At 37.8% G+C, this 21,525-nt stretch overlaps 1 protein-coding gene across 1 annotated transcript; it reads left to right on the top strand.

Moving 5' to 3' along the window:
* Positions 1–8,514: 8,514 nt before the first annotated feature.
* LOC111331940 (uncharacterized) lies at positions 8,515–21,397 on the top strand. Its single transcript, XM_088740437.1, has 14 exons — positions 8,515–8,774; positions 8,844–8,968; positions 11,415–11,724; positions 12,625–12,738; positions 13,422–13,523; positions 14,203–14,481; positions 15,137–15,214; positions 15,455–15,532; positions 16,315–16,392; positions 16,713–16,787; positions 17,240–17,317; positions 17,538–17,558; positions 17,743–17,969; positions 19,248–21,397. The coding sequence occupies exons 3-14, from the start codon at positions 11,451–11,453 to the stop codon at positions 19,359–19,361; spliced, it is 1,518 nt and encodes a 505-aa protein (XP_088596563.1). The 5' UTR covers positions 8,515–8,774; positions 8,844–8,968; positions 11,415–11,450; the 3' UTR covers positions 19,362–21,397.
* Positions 21,398–21,525: the final 128 nt, after the last annotated feature.

Below are 21,525 nucleotides of genomic sequence, written 5' to 3' on the forward strand. Positions count from 1 at the left end.
GCGGTTTTGTCGAATGAAGCTTTGTCTGATGAAAGGGATGAAAGTCGTTTGTTGATGCTGGCAGGTATGTTCTTTGTGGTGATCGGTGGATGATTGCTCTCGCGGTGTACGTACTGTAGTGTGGTGTTAGGCTTTGTGTAGGGCTGGTAGGTGCTGTTGTTTAGGTTGAGAGTGACGTCTAGGAAGCTGATAATCTTTTTGTTTGCTTCGATGGTGATACGTAGTCCGTTGCGGTTGAAGATGCGGCAGATTTCCTTCTTTATGTTCTCGGTGTCTCTCGGCGTGGTGTTGGTGGTGGCTAGTCCGTCGTCTCTGTAGAGTCCTACGTTGATGTTGAGGTCTTGTAGCTGTGAAATAAGGAAACTTCCTACTAGCTCGCACGTTTCGGCGCCGTCGCACACACAAAGTCGCAAGAACCGCCAACGCAACAACATCCTCTGGTACAACCCGCCTTTCACCAAGAACACCAGCACTAACATCGGACATAAATTCCTCGCGCTGATTGACAAAAACTTCCCCAAAGATCATAAGCTCCGCAGAATTTTCAACAGAAACACAATGAAACCTAGTTACAGCTGCATGGACAATACAAAACAAATCATCGACAACCACAACAAAAGAATCCTCACCTCCCACGTAAAGACTAACGCCACCGCCACAACCGACACCTCTACCGCAAACAACAACAAGAAATGCAACTGCCGACAGAAAAACTCATGCCCTCTAGACGGAAACTGCCTCCAACAATCTGTCATATACCAAGGTACCATTACACGTAAAGACAACAGCACGAGAGACACATACATCGGGCTCACTGCAAACGACTTTAAGTCGCGCTACAACAACCACACCTCATCATTCCGACACGCAAAACACCGCAACTCCACCGAACTCAGCAAACACATCTGGACACTTAAAGACAACAACATCAATTATTCCATCACCTGGCGCATCCTATCTTCCCACCTGCCCTACAACAGCTCAAGCAAACGATGCAACCTATGCCTTAAAGAGAAATTCCTAATCATCTGCCACCCAGACCTATCAACGCTCAACAAGCGTAACGAATTCGTCTCTTCCTGCCGACACAGAAACAAAGCACTCCTACGCAACAGCTGACTTGACACTTTTGATTTGACTTGACACTTTTGATCTGACTTGACACTTTTGACCTGATTTTCTCTTTGAATTAACTAATGCAGATATCAATAGTTGGGATTGTCTCACTCTTCTGCTGTTGTCTAACTTTGAATTTGATTTTGTTTCTAGAATATATCTGCTGCAGTCTTTTCATTTTCGGAGCGGGTTCCAAGTTATCATAACTATATTTTCGTCTGTGCTTTTGCATGTGTCTGGTTTAATGAAGGTCCATGTTAGATGTGTAAGACAAAAATTGCATTTGGTAGTGAATAATACCTGTTTTTAAGTTTCTTTGAAACAATGTTAGAAATAGTTTGTACTAATGATGGTATACCACTTATTTTTATTTGTTGTATTACAGGTTCACAAGTATCTTCATAGGTCAAGGAGAACATGTACTTTGCTCTGACTGTTTGTTGAAAAATACAAGTAATACCTAACAGTAACTTGCAAGCCACAATAAAAACCCTGTATTTCCCCTGTGATTGTTAAAAATTAAGTTTTCCAAGTTTCTTTTTTGTATTGTTTAAACCACTGGACAACATCCCGTAACTATGAGCTTCAATTTGGACTGATATCTCAGCTCCACAAATATTAAGACTCGTGTATAAATCTGCCCTTTTTAGATACCTGTTGATGCCCATGTTACGATATAATTTATATCCTTGGTCACCTATCCAACATAGGGTTATGGAATCCCAATAACTACAAGACTTTGCTAATGAGTAACATATTGCATAAAGCCCTACAGCAGAGAATTGTTTACAAGAGCAGTTGTATTCTTCTCTCAAACTGTTCACTGCAGTTATTTCATATGTACTTATCTGCACTCATTCCTCTAATTGTCATTGAGGGAGTCTATAATCTGGAAATACTGTTCTAAGCCCTGAATAGATGGTACTTCTAATAGTACTCATGTACCTGAGGAATGGCTTCTACCATATTCGTCTCTTGTATGAGAGTCAAATATCTTATAACTCCCATTATCAGTACAATAGATACTGACATTGTTTACATTCTATTGTCAGAATAAATGAAGAGTAATTTTGTGACATGAGTGATTCAAAAGCCCTTTCTGTAGACATAGTGTACTGATATTCCTCAATTATTGAATCACAATAATGTAGATTACCAGTGTAGCTTTCACTTTACTTAATCTGGTTATTTTTCTCAGACAAAGCAATCATTGACAGTAATTCTGTTTGCATCAAATACAACTGCCCTGTACATCGTGACAGTGTTGAATACAATTGATTACCCATCTCCAAAATTTGTACCAGGTATGTACTCCTTTTATCTTATTATAAATCAGAGCAATCAAACTCATAGCAACACATTGTTTTCCAGCATTTTCATCAAGGTACATAATATCACCTTGACTTTATGGTGCCTTGATTGTTAGAATAGGATTAATACCATGTATAGGACACCCACAATTTGATTCAATGTCATTGCACACATTCAGTGTAGCACAATGGCCTCTGTCGCTTGCATTCTTGTACACACTTGTTAATTTATTACAGCTATACAAAGGTAGATATTTGCTCAGACTTTTCTCTACAACTAAACAATTTTCGATTCACTGTTGACTGTTTAGAATGCCATTTCTATCTCATCTTTTGTACAAACTTAATACTGTCATTACTGCTCCTTTTTCTAATTCTGCATTTGATGTAGCAATACATTTTTGATGAGGTAGGAATGTTTTTAAGAATTCCCCCGCACATCAGTTTCTTAATTTATTTGTTTTTACGTGAAAGCGCTTCTAGTTTTTTTTTACTGGCATTCTGCTATGCTCACGATCGAATCGTCATCGCACATTGTACTCACCACAGTTAATAACACAACGATTAACAAACACCGCATGATGAGATCTGATTTCTTTTGCATATTATATTTCTTTCGCAACATCATTTTGTTGTGCACACAACGCTGATTCGTCACACTTGTTCTATGTATGGCGCTACTTTGCCCAAATTATCCATCATCACATTCATCTGACACCGCGTTATTTGGTACCAAAACAAACATATTCCTGCACAACAAAAACGTGAATTTAATATTCGCACAAAAGCGACATAACTAATGGAAGGAACAGTAAAATAACAGCGGATGATATACTCTGTTTGAGCAAAAGCATAACAAATGTAAGCTTAATAATCACGATAGAGGACATATAAATATAACAATTACGTTTATCCTCACTAATGAAAGTCCAACATAGCATCTTTGTTGTCGTTTCCCAGAGTTTGATCACGAGGCACCTTGTATTTATCAGCAAATGTTCTCCTGTCACTTTGTCCACATCCACATTTCAGTGTTCACTGATAACTCATTTGATTTCTGGTTTGATTCTAGAGAGACCTTCGCTAAATCATTTGATTCTTTTACTATTTTGAGTTAGCGGAACGACCGGTTCGAAATATACGCTCATTACGTGCGCCATCTTTTAAAGTGGGTCTACCGCGAACGGTGTGTGGGTCTGTATGTTTGAGCGTAGAAAAGATGACAAAAATTGTTAACACATTCGCCATCTTTGAAATCGTGGAAAAAAGGTTGCGTCTTTTTTTATGCGTCTGCGGTATTTGCCATTGCACGTGACGGAATTTTGTGGAGAAACCCGATAGTAAACCTATAGTCGGTCGCCCGACTAATTAACGCCACTTAAAGACAATTCTTCGTAGAATTTCCATTTGTTGCGGAAAGAAATTATTCTATTAGATTTGAAAGCAATATATTTTTCAGTATCGTATTCGTTTTCAACAATTCTCTTAAAGTGACCAATCGACGGTTTTGGTATCTTGACAAAGGAACATTTCGGGCTTGGAATACAGCCTAATTCAAAAAGGATTTCATTAGTAAAAAGAATGGAGCTCAGTACTTTGTATTGAAAAGATCTTAAGTAGGGCTCGCTAGAAACTCCTATGGGCAACAAAAAGGCTTCCGAAATGCAGTTATCTTCCAGATCAAATTCTTCTGCTATCTTGGCCCATTTCTTTGGCTTTTCATACTTAAACTTTATCAGAAAGCTATGATAGTCATGGCATTTAAAGTTCTCCGGATCAAGAATGGCGGCAGAAGAAGGTGCATGTGTACGTAGATTCAATGGCACTGCATGTCTCAATCCTGTCCAGGTCCGTCAAAAAATTAAAATTTCAAAACTTTTTTTCTTTAAAAGCGTTAAAGGAGTCAACATCTTTCATATCATGAAGTAGGTATTTAGTATACTTACTACCTTTTGATAAATAGCGCTTATAAAACACATGTTGTAGAGCATTTTCAAGGATTGATATTTCCAGTATTTTTAGGTTTACCTTTTGTTTTATTAAGTCTCGCCTTTTTGCGTCTACGTTATTATTTTGATGAATCTATAGTTTTGATCATTTATTTTTAGTGTGTGCTTGAACTTGGCTCAGTACTTACCGTACTAGACATTTTAATCGCTTGTTATGGTTGAGGATAACTAGTTTGCTAGGTGGTCATGTTTGGGTTGGTAAAACTGACCTTGAGTTTTACCCACACTGAATATCCTGTTTTGGAAATTTCCACGGTCAGCTAACCCAAACATGTCTGTGATTTTTACATTAAATGAAAGGGCACTCCTCGCTGAAGTTAGAAGTAGAGAAGAAGAAGAGAAATAGCTGTGGTAGTAGAAGGTAGTAGCAACAATAGAAGAGAAGAGAATAAAAGAAGAAAAGTATAGAGTCTTGGTACCTTTCGTTGATTCGTCCAAGCGAGTGGTAAAAACCCCCACAACACACACTTTTACCGTCTATCTTAATCTCTCTGTTGTTCCATATCATATATTTATATTCGCCATCACAATTGACAAGGTCTCATAATTCTGACCGCCATAAAAATAATTCATAACAGAAATCAGGCTATTTAATTTATCAACAGCATAGTTACAGATAAATACAAATAGTCCCCAGTGACCACTTAAGAGATCATTAAGATAAAATTTCCAAAAACTGCCACAGCTATCATCAGTTATTCTTTTAAACTGCAACTTAACCTCAAGGCTTTAACCATGTTTTCATAATCAACCATGCTGATACCACCCGAATCGTGGAGCGCATAAGTGGAGCGTCTAGTAACCTTATCTTTTCCATTCCATAGGAAATAAATCACTAGAGTATTAAATTTTTTTATAATTTCAGGTGGAGTAGTTAACAAAGGACTATGATAGATCATTTTTGAAAGTAAAAAGGCCTTGATAATCGTTACTCCACGTAAAACTCCGCTCTGTAGGATTTTTAACACGCCAAATATCATGCAGATCGAATTTCCATTGTAAGCGTACTATAGGCGTTGACTACAATTTGTCCGGGCATAAGATTTCCACCGCTTTTGTCAACAATAGGATTTAATGGACAATCGAAGTCTCCTCCTACCATAACGTTATCAGCGTCGAAATCATTTGTCTTTATACTTTGGAGAACCGAATGATAAAAACCAACTAGTCTGTTATCGCGATTTGGACCATATATATTGACTAAAATAGCTCGTTGACCTTTTAAGAGAACTTTGAGCATATTATAGCGACCATCTGCTTTTGTGACTATTTCTTCGACAGAACAATAAAATTTATGCCCATAGTCCTTGAACTAACAGTCCCCCTTTCAAATCCCCCCTTCTCTTGAGTAAATTACGCCGCCCTGTATGTTTCATGTGACACATCCTTATAGCAGTGGCAGTGTGTGTTTTTTTTTTGCCTCTATCTACTCTTTTTATCTTTGTATCTATTTTCCCCGTCTTATTTGTGAATATGTTATTGTAAAGGTCAATCTTCTGCATTTTCAAAATTTACTTATTCTTCACGTTGAAGAATATTAAATCAAGTTCTGAGTAAAACTGAGTGTTTGATTGAAGCTGGCTCTTGGCTCCTCATATAACTCTTTCACCCCTTTTCAAAAGTTAGAATACTGGCCCCAGTTCCTTCAAGGTCGGATAAAGTTATCCACCGAATAACTCTTTTTATCTGGTGGATAGTGCAGTACGTTTTGCTATCCTCTATTCGCTGGATAGCGCTTTATCCGCTGGATAGCGTTATCCGCCCTTTAAACAACTGGGCCCTGGTATGCAACTCGTATCAAATAAGCAGCTCCTCCTCTTCTCTAATTTTTAAAGAGAATTTTGAAACGTCAAACGAGGTATGAAACTGGTCACCCTCAATTACACTTATTCGCACTTTAATGCCATGCTTGTATTGGCTTATGAACAAGAGAACATAACCTGTTTGTAATCTCTTATGAATAATCTGGAATTAAATCTTTAGCAGCAATTAAAATTATATTAATATTTATCAGCTCTTATGATGCTCGATCCTCGAAGTAGAGAGCGCTATTTATACAATAGCGAAAATCAAACCTGAAAAAAATCAGGCCTGTACGGGATTCGAACCACTGACCTCTGCGATACCAGTGCAGCGCTCTACCAATTGAGCTAACAAGCCAACTGGGAACAGTCCGTTTATCAGCTCTGTTTATCAATATGCGGTTTACTTCTTTTTTTTTTTTGTTTTTTTTCAGGCAAATGCTGCGCTTTAGAAAAAACATCACACATTTTGTCATTCATCGAGGAAGGAAAAAATTAATTGATATATTCTTCCCATCTATAAGCGATTTCACTCAAATAACGGCCTCCCCTGCCCTCGTCCCCTGAGACACGAAGTGGTATCAATATGGCTTACAAGGATTTTAAACTACCCGCGAATTCTTTTAACAAAACAAGCAGCGAAGCAAAATATTTCGAAGTCTAGCCTTAATACCGTAATGCACATTACCATTTCAAAACGCTCTTTAAAAAATTACGGATACTCTCTTTTAACTTAAAAGACAAGTCAATGCAGTTTATCTACCAGTACTCAAAGGCAGACGGTTCACTGATGAATTCTAGATCTACCTCCACGTTGAGACTGACTACCCAGCTTTTATGGAAATAGAGAATCGCTGAGCTACTGGCGAGAACAGAGGGATACTTCATCAGAAACTTTCAAATAAATAGAAAACACATCTAACGAATTCAGTTCTAGAAGCGATCGCTACGCGTTGGTAATGCATGGAACGCTAGGAGGCAAATCGTCGTCCTCTCAGGGGAAGGGTCGACAAAAGAGAACTGAAATTTTTTTTTCATTATTAATAGGTAAATGAAAATCGCATTTACCTTTTGCATTCGTCTTTTATAGCTAGAAAATATTAGCTTAACTATATATACTACAGATTGTGACGTGACAAGCGCTCACAAGAACGTCCATATGGTAAATGTTACATGATATCTTCCTCCTAATTCATTATCACCTCCTATAACGCGATAAACTGAGGAAACGACTTGCGAAGATGCAAGTCCGAAAAAAGTTTTTGACGAGCTACCATTCATTGCGACACGATCCACAAGTCTCTCAAACGGTCTTCTGAAAGGCAAGATGACCGGCCATTTTGGATGATGTATGTCATAATGTAATTACGACAATAACACGCATGACCAAAGTTAAACTCAGGGTCTGAGTATTCCTAAGAATAAATGCTGATAGGTTACATTACTTGATGAGATTCTCTAACTGAAGATGACCCAAAAAAATACAAAGCCTGGTAAATTCGAAAGTAATTTTAACACTGTTTTTGGACCTTTTGCGATATGTTAGGTAATCTTAATTATCGTACCACAAAGAATTAGTCTAGGGTAGAATTAGTAACTCTGTGTCTGTAGTTGGACATTTATGTAATTTGAAAATATTTTACAAATCTCGGCGTAGCCAAGGCCATGCAGTAAGGTATTCCAATAAACTCCTTCGACGATGTAAAGTTTTCAGTGTATTCATTTAACTATACAAACAAAAAACTAACTGAAATAACAAGCGAACCGCCAAATCGCTTGATTAGTCATGCCTAGTTAAGTAAATCTTTGGAGTTTCGTGAGAATCCGTCGTGAAGAAATAAAAGTATGGCAACCTGTAAATAGCAATTTGCAGCAAGTAAAAAATGCAAGTTAGTTATCACGAAACAAAGCTCCTCTGATCGAGGGAACGGCCCGTCACATCTTAGCCATATTCCTTTCAAATTCCACTTGCGGTTTATTTCTGGTTTATTGAGTTGCAGACCAATATCTCACACTTACAAAGCAATTACGAAAGATGAGTGCGAAAGAGTTAATCAGAGTTTGAAAACAGCCGAAAAAATCTAATTCAGTAAAATTATTGTTCATCGCTGTGCCCTGGTTCAGATTTAACATAGTGTATTTAGTTGTACAGTTGTCTTGTTCTCAAACCAAATTTTTGCTGCGTGGTAATTATACCTAACTTCTATGATAATGATCAGATGCTTTCCGTAATTACTTTGAGTGGCGACGGAGTTTGTTTTACTGACCACAGCTTTTCATTACTTTTGTTTGAACTGCTTCCTCAAGGAGAAAAGTGAGACACTGGCAGTTGTTCTTACTTAAACCTTGTCCTGAAGACGACAAAAATTCACCAAAAATTCCTTTCATAAAAGTTGTCTCATATACGCTATTGTTTTCGTTAAGAGCCGCGCAAGCTTTGATATGAGCAACTTATCATCGCGACCTGTCAAGAATGTCCCTTTGAGTAGTGACGTCTTTCTTGCTTGGCTAGATTGATCACGAGGAAATCACGCTAAGTAAGCACATTAGCCTTGATTGCAAATGTGAAAGGTAATGAATAATCTGAAAAAGTTTCATTCTTTCAGTTAAAAAGTGTATTTCGGGAAAAATGGGACAGTAATAGAAAGATTTCCTTGCTGGGAAGAAAAACCACACAGAAAAAGTCTCCATTCCAGATTACGAAGGTTGTCTCCATAGAAAGAGCTCAAAGGTAAGTAAATCGTAATTTAGGTATTAAGGATGTTGTGTTTTTCATCAAAATGTAATGTATATGCGTCGCTGAATTATCAAATAACCGGTTTACAATTTTCTAATCTTGGTTGAGATTTGTTTGGTAAATGTTTCTTGCTGAACACTGAAATGCGCGTTCGAGCGCTGGCGAGGAATGTGTTAAGACATGTACTGCTCGCTTCACATATCCATACCTAGAGTCCATACGTCTAATATGTTCCTCTTCTAGTGGTACCTTCAGCTTTTTTTGTACCTTTTCGTCGGTTTTAGTCATCTAGCGTATCTCACTGGTCATGATTTTTTGAGTCCATCTACTACCGGTTCTAGTAGCGAAAATAGTTTTTGTCCGCATACATATTTTAGTAACAGCAGGCTTTAACTTCCGCATTCTCCCATGGTCTGAGATATAAATGGTATGATTTTACTTGTAGAGTAGTTTTCAACTGTGTGTACTCCCCTTTAATCAGCGCTATTATTTATAAGACAGTTTTCTCTTTAAGGCAATGTTTCTATTGGTTGCCAAGAAACGTTTAACTCTTAAGATTTTCATGATACCTATGATGGTCTGATAACTTTAACTCGAAACACGGCTATGTGGAACTACTCGATCAAAAGGGATAATTGTGTGTTTCGTAACGAAGCTGGCCTTGCTGCCACGAGTAATTCAGCAGTCTATAAGGATCTAGAAAGGAATTTTACAAATTTTTACGTCTCGTCCGCTTATTTCGTAATCACCAATATCGTAATTAAACCCTTGGTATGTAAAACAAGCTTCTGACAAAGCGCTTTGTTTATAAACATCAGAGATGATTATTGCATTAGTCATCTTTCTGTCAGTTTCCGATTGTCTTTTATTTCTCTGCACGGAAGAGCAGTTCAACTTCGATCTCAATAGAGAATTAACCGTTTAAAGTATTTACTAAATTTTAATAAAGACTCACTCGGCCTGACATCAGAATTTGTCAAGCAATTATTCTCTTAATTCAGTCTTTAGATAGGGTTAGATCACCGCGATTCAGCACTCTCACGAATACCAGCTGGTTTAAATAATCGTTTTGATACGTTTTAATTCACATCACTCGAGATGAAGATCTAGAGGACCAAAATTACTTCCCTTGAATTATGAGCAGCGAAGTTTGGAATAGAGAGCAGCCAGTAATTATGGTGCAGAACACAATCATACCACTAGTTATTACGACAATTCTGTTCGTCATACCCCAAAGAGTTACTGAATAATGAAGTGACATTCTGCAACTCTTTTTTAAAATTGTGATCGCATAGTCTGATTATCCGGGTGACAGTAGTCCTGAGAAGGACTGTGGTCCATATTAGTGCCTGCCGTTTCGACAAAATGAGCCGAAGTCATCAACAGAGTCAAGAGAAGAGTTGTTGTCAGTCGAGTGTATTTAAAAGTCCGGTTCTTGGGAACAGATTGGTCAGTTTATATTTAACTGTTTTTGGGTCCAAGGGTCAGTCTATGAAAAGATTGACTGAAAACAAGCAAGCGATGAGAAAAGGTGATGTCAACAGTCGCACTGCTGAACTTCATCGACTTACGAACCACTTTATTGAATGGGACTCTCTGCAGTGCCTAACAAACACCGGTACCACTAACTATTTTCAACGACTGACTCTGGAAAACTGGTTGAATAACTTAGAGCAGAATCAGGCTAAAACTGGGGAATATTTACCCCGCCGAGCCTCCGCTGGCCAACGACAATGAGTTGAATAATTATTTTAGTATATAATAGAACAGTATAAAAGTAGAAAAATAATGTCAAGTACAAGTAACAAATATTAAAAATGGAAAAAAATTTCGCGACATTTTGATTTGGGGTTTAGCTTTTCCTTTCTCCTTGAATCCAAGGGTTTGAATAACTTTCTCGAGTTCCTCCAGCCCCCCCCCCCCTCCCCCCCCTCTCGTATTTCGATGAGAGTGGCCAAACACAGAGAAAGGTTCTCTATTTCTTACATGATCGGGCGCGAAATAACTCGGAGGTGAATAGCAAAGGATAATCGGAGTTTTAGCAGTCAATCAGAGAGCGCCTTCATGGCTAAACACTGTTTTAGTATACACTAACATTTGCTTTTAAACCTACGTTCCTGCGTCTTGAGGCTCTTTCATGCACAAGGGCATTTAACGGGGCCAAGTGAAAACAACTGCCTTAGGCTTAATTATTAATTGTTCTTGGAGCATTAAAGGTAGCCTCCTCTCTCCCCTACGATTGCTGAAAATAAGAGCGTAAATTAAATTAGTATCTACCTCACAGGTAAATAATGCTTTTCGCGCGCGCTGATGGCTGATTCGGAAGAAATTGGCAATTACTTTTTAGATCAACTTAATTTCAATTAACTGAATACCAATGTTAAGATTTTACATTTAATAATTAGCAATTATGCCTCAAGACTTTTTTCAAATCGCACAGCCCTCAACAGTCAAGAAACAAAAAAGAACTGCGGACATGGTGTTCATCGATTACAGAAGTATCATCTGGGATCAACGTGCTCGGCTCACAAAAGAAATGGATCCGGTCAAGGTAGTGACTTATTTGGTTAATTGTAAATCGATAACGTCGTCAGATAAAGAACTCATTGAACGAATCCATCCACCATCAAAAAGAACGAGTAAATTGTTGAAAATGATAGCCGTGAAAGGACCAGAGGCGTATGAAAATTTTGTGAAAGCATTGGAGGAAGATGAGTGCTTTGGGGTCGCCTACTATCTCGTGCGAAATGGTAGGTTGGTATAAATTTTTAAATACTTAATTCTTAAACTTGTCAGATCAAATCCACACATCGCCCAGAAAAATTCCTTCCAAGTATCAATCGCAAACAGGTGACACAGTTTTTATTTTAAACTGAGTCAAACTTTTGCGTCACCATTTGGCAAGGCTATGTCTCAAAGATGTAACGGACGCATATTGATACGGGGAACCATTATGGAAAAACTCATTCAGCAGTGCGCATCAACCAAATGTCTGAGAACATAAAATAAAAAATATTTGCTTCTCTGGTATGTCGACTTAGAATGTCCGCGGCTGAGATATCGTCCGAAAAATAAATACTTGACCGAGAAGCGAGGCCTTGAGGAAAATGTAAAATGTTGAGGCAAATGTCTCAGCCAAGGACATTATCAGCCGACATGCCAGCAAGCCAGAAGGGGTTTGTTTATTTCATAATCCCCCCCAAAATTTTTTTGTCGCGCTTTGAAAGCAAATTTTGTTGAATCTTTTGTACCCTCCGGGTGGGTTGTTACCAGCAAAGCATGATCCTTGCAAAAGAGAAAAAGAAGCTTACGTCTCCTCAGAGGGGCATAAACTCTGCCTTAAAATTTGTGTGCTCTGCCGGGTCCTTTAGTTAAAAATGTTTATCGATGTTATTCTTAGATGTAGGAATGATATTGCTTTTTTTTCTTTCGCCACCATACAGCGGATCATTTTAAAGTCTACTCGAAGATTCTGGTAGATGGCTCCGCGATCGTTTTTGTGTAATCTGTTAAAACACAGTGTTTACTTTACAAAGCAAGCTGTGAAAACATATTTCCGAATGCGTCGCTTTCTGAAAGTATCTAAAAGTTTCTATTTTGCGGTAAGACATGAATTAAAAAATTCGTTGACTCTGGTATTATCTCCTCAGAAATGGAAGAATGGAAGAAAGGAGTGACTTTTTTAAGTGATGATTTAGAAAAGGAGCAACAAGAGCATAAAAAAACTCGGCAGAAACTTGAACGTAATGAAAATAAATGTAAAGGTGGGGACGCGTACATCAACAGCTAAGTGACAATATAACGTTTTACATTTGATCTGATGTAACGTAAGTTGACACACCTTGCTCGGTACTCTCAAGCAAAGCTTACAGTGTAGGGGTATCTTTACCTCCGTTATTATTCATATCTTTCTTCTCTAGTAATCACAAGTCGATTCAAGGCAAGACGTTTATAAAAAATTAAAGTGTCTCAGAGTTTGAAGTATGCGAAGTTTGGATCTTCTTTGCGAGTAAAATTCACTGAAATATTCGCCACTGCAAACGGCCAACTTTCTGGATAACGCTAATGAGCCCGCACATTATTTATAAAATGTCTAATTCTAACATTGTGTGGCTGAGAGAATTTAGATGTATCGGGCTTAAAATTGCAGTGGGGGTAAATATGTCCTCTTTTTCGACTATTCACTGCACACGTAGCACTTTGGTAGTTTAATCGGAAAAATCGAAGCGACCTACCCTTCATCATGCTGCGGTATTTGACGCTTTCTTAGAAGCCACATCTGTGTTCCGAACAAATCTATGCTAATACGATCTTTCTTGTGGCCATGGACTTCCTAGGGCCTTTTAACACCCATATCAACTTTCGCGATGAAGGATTATGCACGACAGTTGCCAGCTGGCTTTTCTTAATTGTTAAGCTACTCATTTTTTTTTACTCTGCCTTCAAGAAATAGGAAATCTCGCACAAGAACTAGAAATACTTATAAGAGAACTGGAAGATGCCATGAACACCACTCCTGAGGAGGAAAAGGTTGCACAAAGTTTTAAGGGTAGGAAAGTTTAATGCAAAATGATAAAAAAGAAGGAAATTCCGTTAGCATAAGTCTGCCCTAGTGGCAAATTGGCTAGTTAAAATAACTGCCATGATTTGGATTGGGCTGTCAAACATAGCCATTCACAACAGGGAAAAATAACAAGTTAAATCAGCTATAACTGGCAAAAGTAATAAAGATGGATAAGCTGGGAACAAAGTGTGAAGGGAATCTCGATCCAGTCTATCACGAAACCATGCAGAAAAAAATAAGACATTCCCGAATCGAATAAATAGAACAAGTACTGCAACAAAATCTATTATATTGTGTACCTCAGAAATTAAGGTGCAGAGACTCTTTTCATTCCATCTTGTACTTGTTATTAGTTCTGATAAGAATACTACAAATGCATTCCAGAGAAAGCAGAGTAGCTATTTATAATACAGATACTTTCAAGCGAAATAGTTGCTTATAACACCTTTCTTTAATGAGAACGTTTGGGAGAGAAGGCTTAATATTAGGTACGGCGCGCTGAGTCTGTAGAGGTTAGTATAGTATGAAACAGAGTTCTTTGTTGCTTTTAATTACCCTAAGGTAAATGCTCCAAAATAAAACTTGAGGGTCAGGAAGGGACTGCACTGACCAGGAACTACTTACGATACAAATTATGGTTAATGTCAAAATCTCTCAACTGCAGACACTGCAGGAGAAAAGGATCATCAGCAAAGAGTCTCTTCGAAACATATTCAGGCAATAGTTGATCACGTAGAACCTATAACGATGGATTTAGGTGCTCGCTTGGGTGTTCCAACACCGGAGTTTTTGAATATTGAAGAAGAAAATGATTCAAACCGTCAGAAGATTTGGAAAGTGCTCATCAAGTGGAAACAAAGAAAAGGAAATGGGGCCACATTGGGTATTCTAATAGATGTCCTCTACAAACTAAACCAGACAGAGGCTGCCGATAAACTGTTAGGTAGGAATAAGAGATTTGCTCATTTGGTGCTGGACAAGAGCAGTGGCCGAGTTGGAGTATTAGGGAATTTAAGCGAACCACAACGGCGACGGCAACGTGAACGTGGAAAAACAATAGATCTAATTTGCAGAACAATAGCCCAACAAGTGCATTTTAAAACTGCACATTTCTTAGCCGTCCTTTGCAAAATAACAACGTGAAATCACCAAAATTTGCGTCGTCTGCGAACCGAATCCGTGGCGGCAAATTATTTTAATATACATTTGGAACTCAACGCTAGTTTTATGTGTTATGTCAAGTTTGAGGTCTGGCGCCCTATTGGACGGTCAACACATGCAGCCATTTTCGAAATTCTAACCAAAGGTAGAAACTCATTTTTTAATCGACGTCTTCCATGGCGTTGCCGTCCTGACTGCTTAAGTTCCCTATTACTCCATGTAAACCGACCCCTTTGCTACGGCATATGGTATTTCGCAGACTGGACTGGACTGGACTGGACTAGTAAAACACGGACTAGATAAACGCGGACTAGTAAAACGCGGACTATTTTTGTCTAGCAAGCCACTCATCCTACCTGTGGTACGATCGATAAGGTACCTGCACCATCGTTTAATGGAGTACAGGATACTCAAGTTCTGTTGATTTACTATCTTAGGAAATGAAGAGATAAAAACTGAAGAAAGGAAAGAAGAGCAAACCCAGTCTGGAGTACCACAAGAAAACACGGCACTACGTACGTATGCAACAGTCAACCTTAAGAATACTTGCGAAAAAAAATGGCTTTTGAAAAATGACTCTTACAGTGTGTCTTTTTACGTCCTTCTACCCACCCTATTCCTGGTTTAGCCCCAGAGGTCATTAAGGCTCGATAGCCTTTACGCGATCGGTAGGGTATACAGACCATCTATAATCGTGGTCGCCGACCTTTCAGTCGATTGGAGTGCAAAAAACTTTTGATTATATATCATCTCAGGAAATGAGGAGTTAAGAACTGCAAAACGGAAACAGGAGCAGGTCAAAGTTAAAGAACCACAAGTGAACACGGTACAAGGTACGTATACAATTCATTAAATACTTCTAAAAAAATTGGCAACGGAAAGGAAATAATGGAAATGTGGAGGGGTTTATGCCACTACAGTTCTGTGACTGTTACAAATGAAGGAAAACAATTCTTTTCCAAATTCCTGTCAATAATTTGTCATCCAACATCTTTTGCTTATAACACCTTTCTTTAATGAGAACGTTTGGGAGAGAAGGCTTAATATTAGGTACGGCGCGCTGAGTCTGTAGAGGTTAGTATAGTATGAAACAGAGTTCTTTGTTGCTTTTAATTACCCTAAGGTAAATGCTCCAAAATAAAACTTGAGGATCAGGGAGGGACTGCACTGACCAGGAACTACTTACGATACAAATTATGGTTAATGTCAAAATCTCTCAACTGCAGACACTGCAGGAGAAAATGATCATCAGCAAAGAGTCTCCTCGAAACATATTCAGGCAATAGTTGATCACGTAGAACCTATAACGATGGATTTAGGTGCTCGCTTGGGTGTTCCAACACCGGAGTTTTTGAATATTGAAGAAGAAAATACGTACGTATGCAACAGTCAACCTTATGAATACTTGCGAAAAAAAAATGGCTTTTGAAAAATGACTCTTACAGTGTGTCTTTTTACGTCCTTCTACCCACCCTATTCCTGGTTTAGCCCCAGAGGTCATTAAGGCTCGATAGCCTTTACGCGATCGGTAGGGTATACAGACCATCAATAATCGTGGTCGCTGACCTTTCAGTCGATTGGAGTGCAAAAAACTTTTGATTATATATCATCTCAGGAAATGAGGAGTTAAGAACTACAAAACGGAAACAGGAGCAGGTCAAAGTTAAAGAACCACAAGTGAACACGGTACAAGGTACGTATACAACTCATTAAATACTACTAAAAAAATTGGCAACGGAAAGGAAATAATGGAAATGTGGAGGGGTTTATGCCACTACAGTTCTGTGACTGTTGCAAATGAAGGAAAACAATTCTTTTCCAAATTCCTGTCAATAATTTGTCATCCAACATCTTTTCAACACTTCTGATAGTTTATCGCGAGTAGTTTTGCATAACTGCATAAACCATACCCTTTAGCTGTATCTGTGAATTGTTTGTTTATTTCTTTGTTTGTTTTTTTTTTAGGATAATATACTCAAAAGGTTTTGAAAAGTTTTTGTTTTATCAACTCAGGAAATAAAGCGGTCAAATCAAGTAAAAAAGAGGCGAACACTGTGACAAACGTGAAACAAAAAGTGACTGTATCAGGTGATTATTCACTCGCTTACTACTACAGATTTATCGTTTTTGTCTTAAAAAAATTATCGTACACTTTTGATTAAAAACTATAAACTGCTTAAATCATAAATGCATCACACTGCACCGCTTCTTGTAAGTAATTTCACTGAATGTAATGTTGTTGTAGTTACTCTTGTACGGTTTTGTAATTTCTGTCGAAAAACCTCAATAAATTGTAGTGCTAATCGTAATAATAATACCTCAGCTACTAGCTTGTATAATTTTTCATGATTGCATTTTCTCCTTTTTTAACGAAACAGGCGGTCTTTTGGACATCATTTTTTGAGCTAACATTCACTGCGGATTATTACTGTGCATCTGTTTCATTGAGAACTCCTGTTATCATTTGAATTGTGTATAAAACATCGGTGACCTTTTATTTAAATGGTGTGCAAAACGTTTGTGTTGATATATTATCTTAGGAAATGAGGAGTCAAAAACTGCGAAACGGAAAGAAGAGAAAACTCAAGTTAAAGTACAACAAGTGAATATGGTACCAGGTACGTAATCTATACAACTTAGAGAATCCTTGTGAAAGACACTAAAGTAGAAATCTGGAGGGGGACTAAATTCCTGTCAATTACAAAACATCCAACGTCTTTTCAACATATTTGAGAATTTATCGGGAGAAGCTTTGCATGAATGTCATAAACATACACCTTTGCTTTAACTGTGAAGTCTTTATGAAGGATTTTTAAATGTTTTGTTTTATCAACTCAGGAAATGAGGAGTTCAAATCAGGTAAAAAAAAACATTCTTGTCATATAAACATTCTTGTCATATAAACATTCTTGTTAAGGTAGTCTCTTAGTTATCTATTTACTTCCTTGCTCACTTGTCATATAAACTGCTTCCGATCTGTAGCATATTTTGTAAAATACACTTTTCTTCACTGGGTCTTATCAACTTCACATCACGATCGCAGGAAAACACAGAACCGGCGAGGATTTAAGAACGTGCCGGCAAGATCCCCGTGGAAAGTTGAAGCCACTTAAACCCCACCGCCCAATTGATTTTCACCACAGGGCGCCTAACGTAAAGGCCAAGGAAATGCTTTTTCCATGGAATGGCAAGGAAAAAGATGCTCCCACTTTTAAGGTCCCTGTTACTGCTCATCCTAAGGATGGGAAGGGAAACATTGGAAAGAAAAAAGTATGTAATATAGGTGTTACGTCACTTACGTAAACTTTCAGACCGGCGAAGTGGACTTTGGTAACGCGAAAGCAAGAATAAATTTAGACTTGTGAGGGGTGTAAAAGAACGACTTTCTTTTGCAATGAAACTTTAAAGATTACGATAATTCAATAGGCACAACAACAACATTATCATATTAGCCATCAGGCCCTGTCCACGATTTTATCGCAAAACATCCTCATATGAGCGGATCGTACGCAATAGTGCGAGAAGGGTTTTAAAAGCCGTTCGCCCACACGAGATGCCAGCTAAGAAAAAGGAGGAAGAAAGAGAAACAACGGCCATGGCGGTCGTATGATAAAGTCGCCATTAAGTCGAGCCTTACGGGAAAACTTATAGGGCTCTTGGTCAAGACGAACTCCACGACCACGAGCCAATCAAATATTCTCTAGGTTGGCCCTTCCACTTAGTTATAAGAACGTAACTCATCCACTTCCTCCAGGTGGTTTTATAATTACTGATCACTTTCCAAATATTCATATAGCTTGTATTCGATTTAACAGGTACTTTTCTGTTTTATCGTTAACTTTGACTATCTGAAAAGAAAAAAATATCTTGATGTGAACTTTATTTATACACGGAGAATCATAAGTTAAGCTAAAGCTAAAAACTAAAACTATTACAACTGTTTTACATGATTGCCGTGTGGGAATCCGATATCTCAGATAACTTCTTAATACCCCGTTTAAACTTCCCGATAGAACCAACGCCTTTCAAATCTTGGGGCAAGTTATTCCACAACTAGGTCAAATCTAGGTCAGCTGAAAAACCACACAACCGCAGGGTATGAGGTCACTCCCAGATTGGCAGACTTGCGCGCTCTTCTTCCTCAATTATGCAATATATTTGAATTTAGTTTCGACCCATATTTAGTGGGAATTATGACAGTATGTCTAGTTGATAGGAAGGATAAAAAATTAAACCTTCCAGTTTTAAAATGACATCAGCATCCCTTTCCAGAGTTTATTAATGAAACAAAATAATTTTGCACGATGTTCAAATTTATGATTAAATTCTTGTCTCTAAATGGAGTTCGTTAATTAACTCTAATGTATATCGCACTTAGGGAACTAACACATTTTTAGGATAATGAGAGTGATGGAAAACAAATTAGATACACTGAAGAACATTTTCTAGGAATAAAGCTGTCGCCCATATTTTGAAGGGGGCGTGTTTATACAAATAGGTTTCAAGTGATGACAATCAGCCTGATATTTTGCCTGATATTTTTCCTAGTCTTTTCAGCCGTCCTCAAAGATCCTTTCGGAAGAAGAAGAAGAAGAAAACACGGCTAAAAACATGGACTTAAAAGAAAGCAAAGGAAAGCAACAGGATAGTAAGGGGTATTAAAGCAAATAAGTGGAGTGTGATCAAAGGTTTCAATCAATGTAAATCACCGTTGCTTGTCGACAAAAGTTAAAAATTATATATTCACCGAATTGGAGGTGAGTAGTAGTTGCTATTCACTCCCAAACTAGCCAATCAGCGTGCACGATAAGCACCATTCACATTTGTGTTATATTAGAATTAAAAATAGCCTAAGAGAATTAGGAAATCAGCTTGTCACTAGTAAGAAAGTATCCATAGCTCGGCGCCAATTGGGCTTTATGAGCTCGAAGTTCGCGTCGTATGGAATTGGATGTGGAATGCTAGTGAGAAAAAAATGGGCAAGTGAACGCAGAAAAACTCAAAATGAATACAGATGTAAAAGGTCAATGATTGGGCAACGAACAAGCCACGTTTGAATGGCTACATAACGCTTGCTGGTTGAATAGCGGAGGTTTTTTCTCGCGCATCTTAACATCGTCCTCAATTCAGTTTCTGCTCGTGAATACTGGCTGTGTAGTTTTTCCAATTGTATTGCTCAAAATCTCGTGGGTGTCTTCTAACAGTGTCGGTTGAGTTTTGTTCTTTAAACAGTAGTACAATTCTAGTACTGTTAAGACGGCTGTTGGTGTGATTTTTTGCTTTCAGTACTATTTGTCACTTTGGTCAGAAACTGTGAAATGATAGAGTCAACAGGATGTGTATGGTACTTTAGTTTGAAGAAGAGATCTTTCAAACGTGCGCATTCTTTAGAGAAGTACTCCCAAGAGGAAGATAGGTAGTAAGTTCTGTTAAAGATTGTTCTTGTAAGAGCTATTTTATACCGAAAGTCCATGTGACTTTGATTGCGTAGGAGAAGGCTTGAGTTCGTTGGTTTTACTTAGACTTTTGTTCTTCAAATTCTCCATTCTTCAGTAATTCCATGCCAAGAAAAGGCAGTGTGTTGTTTTTTGACATTTCTATGGTGAAGTGGATCGTAGAGGATATTCAACGTTCAGAACAAATGCCGCCCTTTTACAGACAATAGGTCGATGATACGTCAACGACTACTCTCAACGAGTCATCAGCCAATTCTTTTCTGGAAACCCTCAACACCAGTCAGCCGTCTATTCAGCTTATTCCGAATTTTCAGTGATCACGGAAGCTACTACTGTCAATAGTTCAGATATAATATCGTAAATGCATGCAATTTTATCATATATTCCTGTTTTAAAATTAATTTTCCGATTTGTACACCTCTGTTAAAAAAAAAAAAAAAAAGTTCCTCCCTGAGGAGGATATAACTTTTTATTGAATAATAAATGCAACGTACTGCACTAGTTCTTGTAACTAATGTCAGTAATAACGTTAATGTGGTTACTCTTGTACAGTTTTGTAGAGTTTTGTGGAGTAAAACTTTCATTAAATTGTAATGATAATAATAATAATAATAATAATCACAATCACAATCACAATAATCATACTAATACAGTCTAACCTGTTATAAGCAGTCATCCACAGGGAAAGGCTCAGTGATCGCTAAATACAATTTGACACCTTAATTTCACAGAATGGGGGCATTATACTTTGGCAATCGACCAGTTGATTAGCACAGGGTGACCGCTTAATAAGGTGCTGCTTAACACAGGTTCGATACTGGTAAAAAATAAAAGCTATGTTATCATATTTTTTTAGTAGTCGGTTAACCAGTAAAGAGTTCTTGGAGGGCTCTGTGTTTTAGTTAGGTGGGTTTTTGTTATGGTTAGAGATGTCTTGTCTATTATTATAGCCCCATTAATGGAAGAGAGTGCCATTTTCCTCAACTTTTTTAGTTTTTTCTCACAATTTCCTCATTTTTCTTCAAAAAAGACGGTGTTTTGGATGCCACTGTGACGTTTTTCTTCAAAACAGACGGTGTTTTGGATGCCAAATTTATAGCCAACTTTTAGTGACGTTTTATTTAGAATTATTATAACCATTAAGTGAGAAAAATTGGATACACGGTAACTCGTTTTTGGTCCTTTCTCTGTTGGTCACATTGCTCACAGATTAAAATACAAAAAATAAAAAATAAAAAAAAACAAGAATGTAAGGAATATAAATCATTGTTCCTTTACTTCTAGTGTACCTATTTCGTTACACAGTTTCCTAAAATGTAAGTTAAAACTGACTTGCATACTTGTAATTTTCGTACCCGAAATCCAACGAA

Source organism: Stylophora pistillata, chromosome 12 (assembly GCF_964205215.1).
Source record: "Stylophora pistillata chromosome 12, jaStyPist1.2, whole genome shotgun sequence".
Taxonomy (NCBI): Eukaryota; Metazoa; Cnidaria; class Anthozoa; order Scleractinia; family Pocilloporidae; genus Stylophora; species Stylophora pistillata.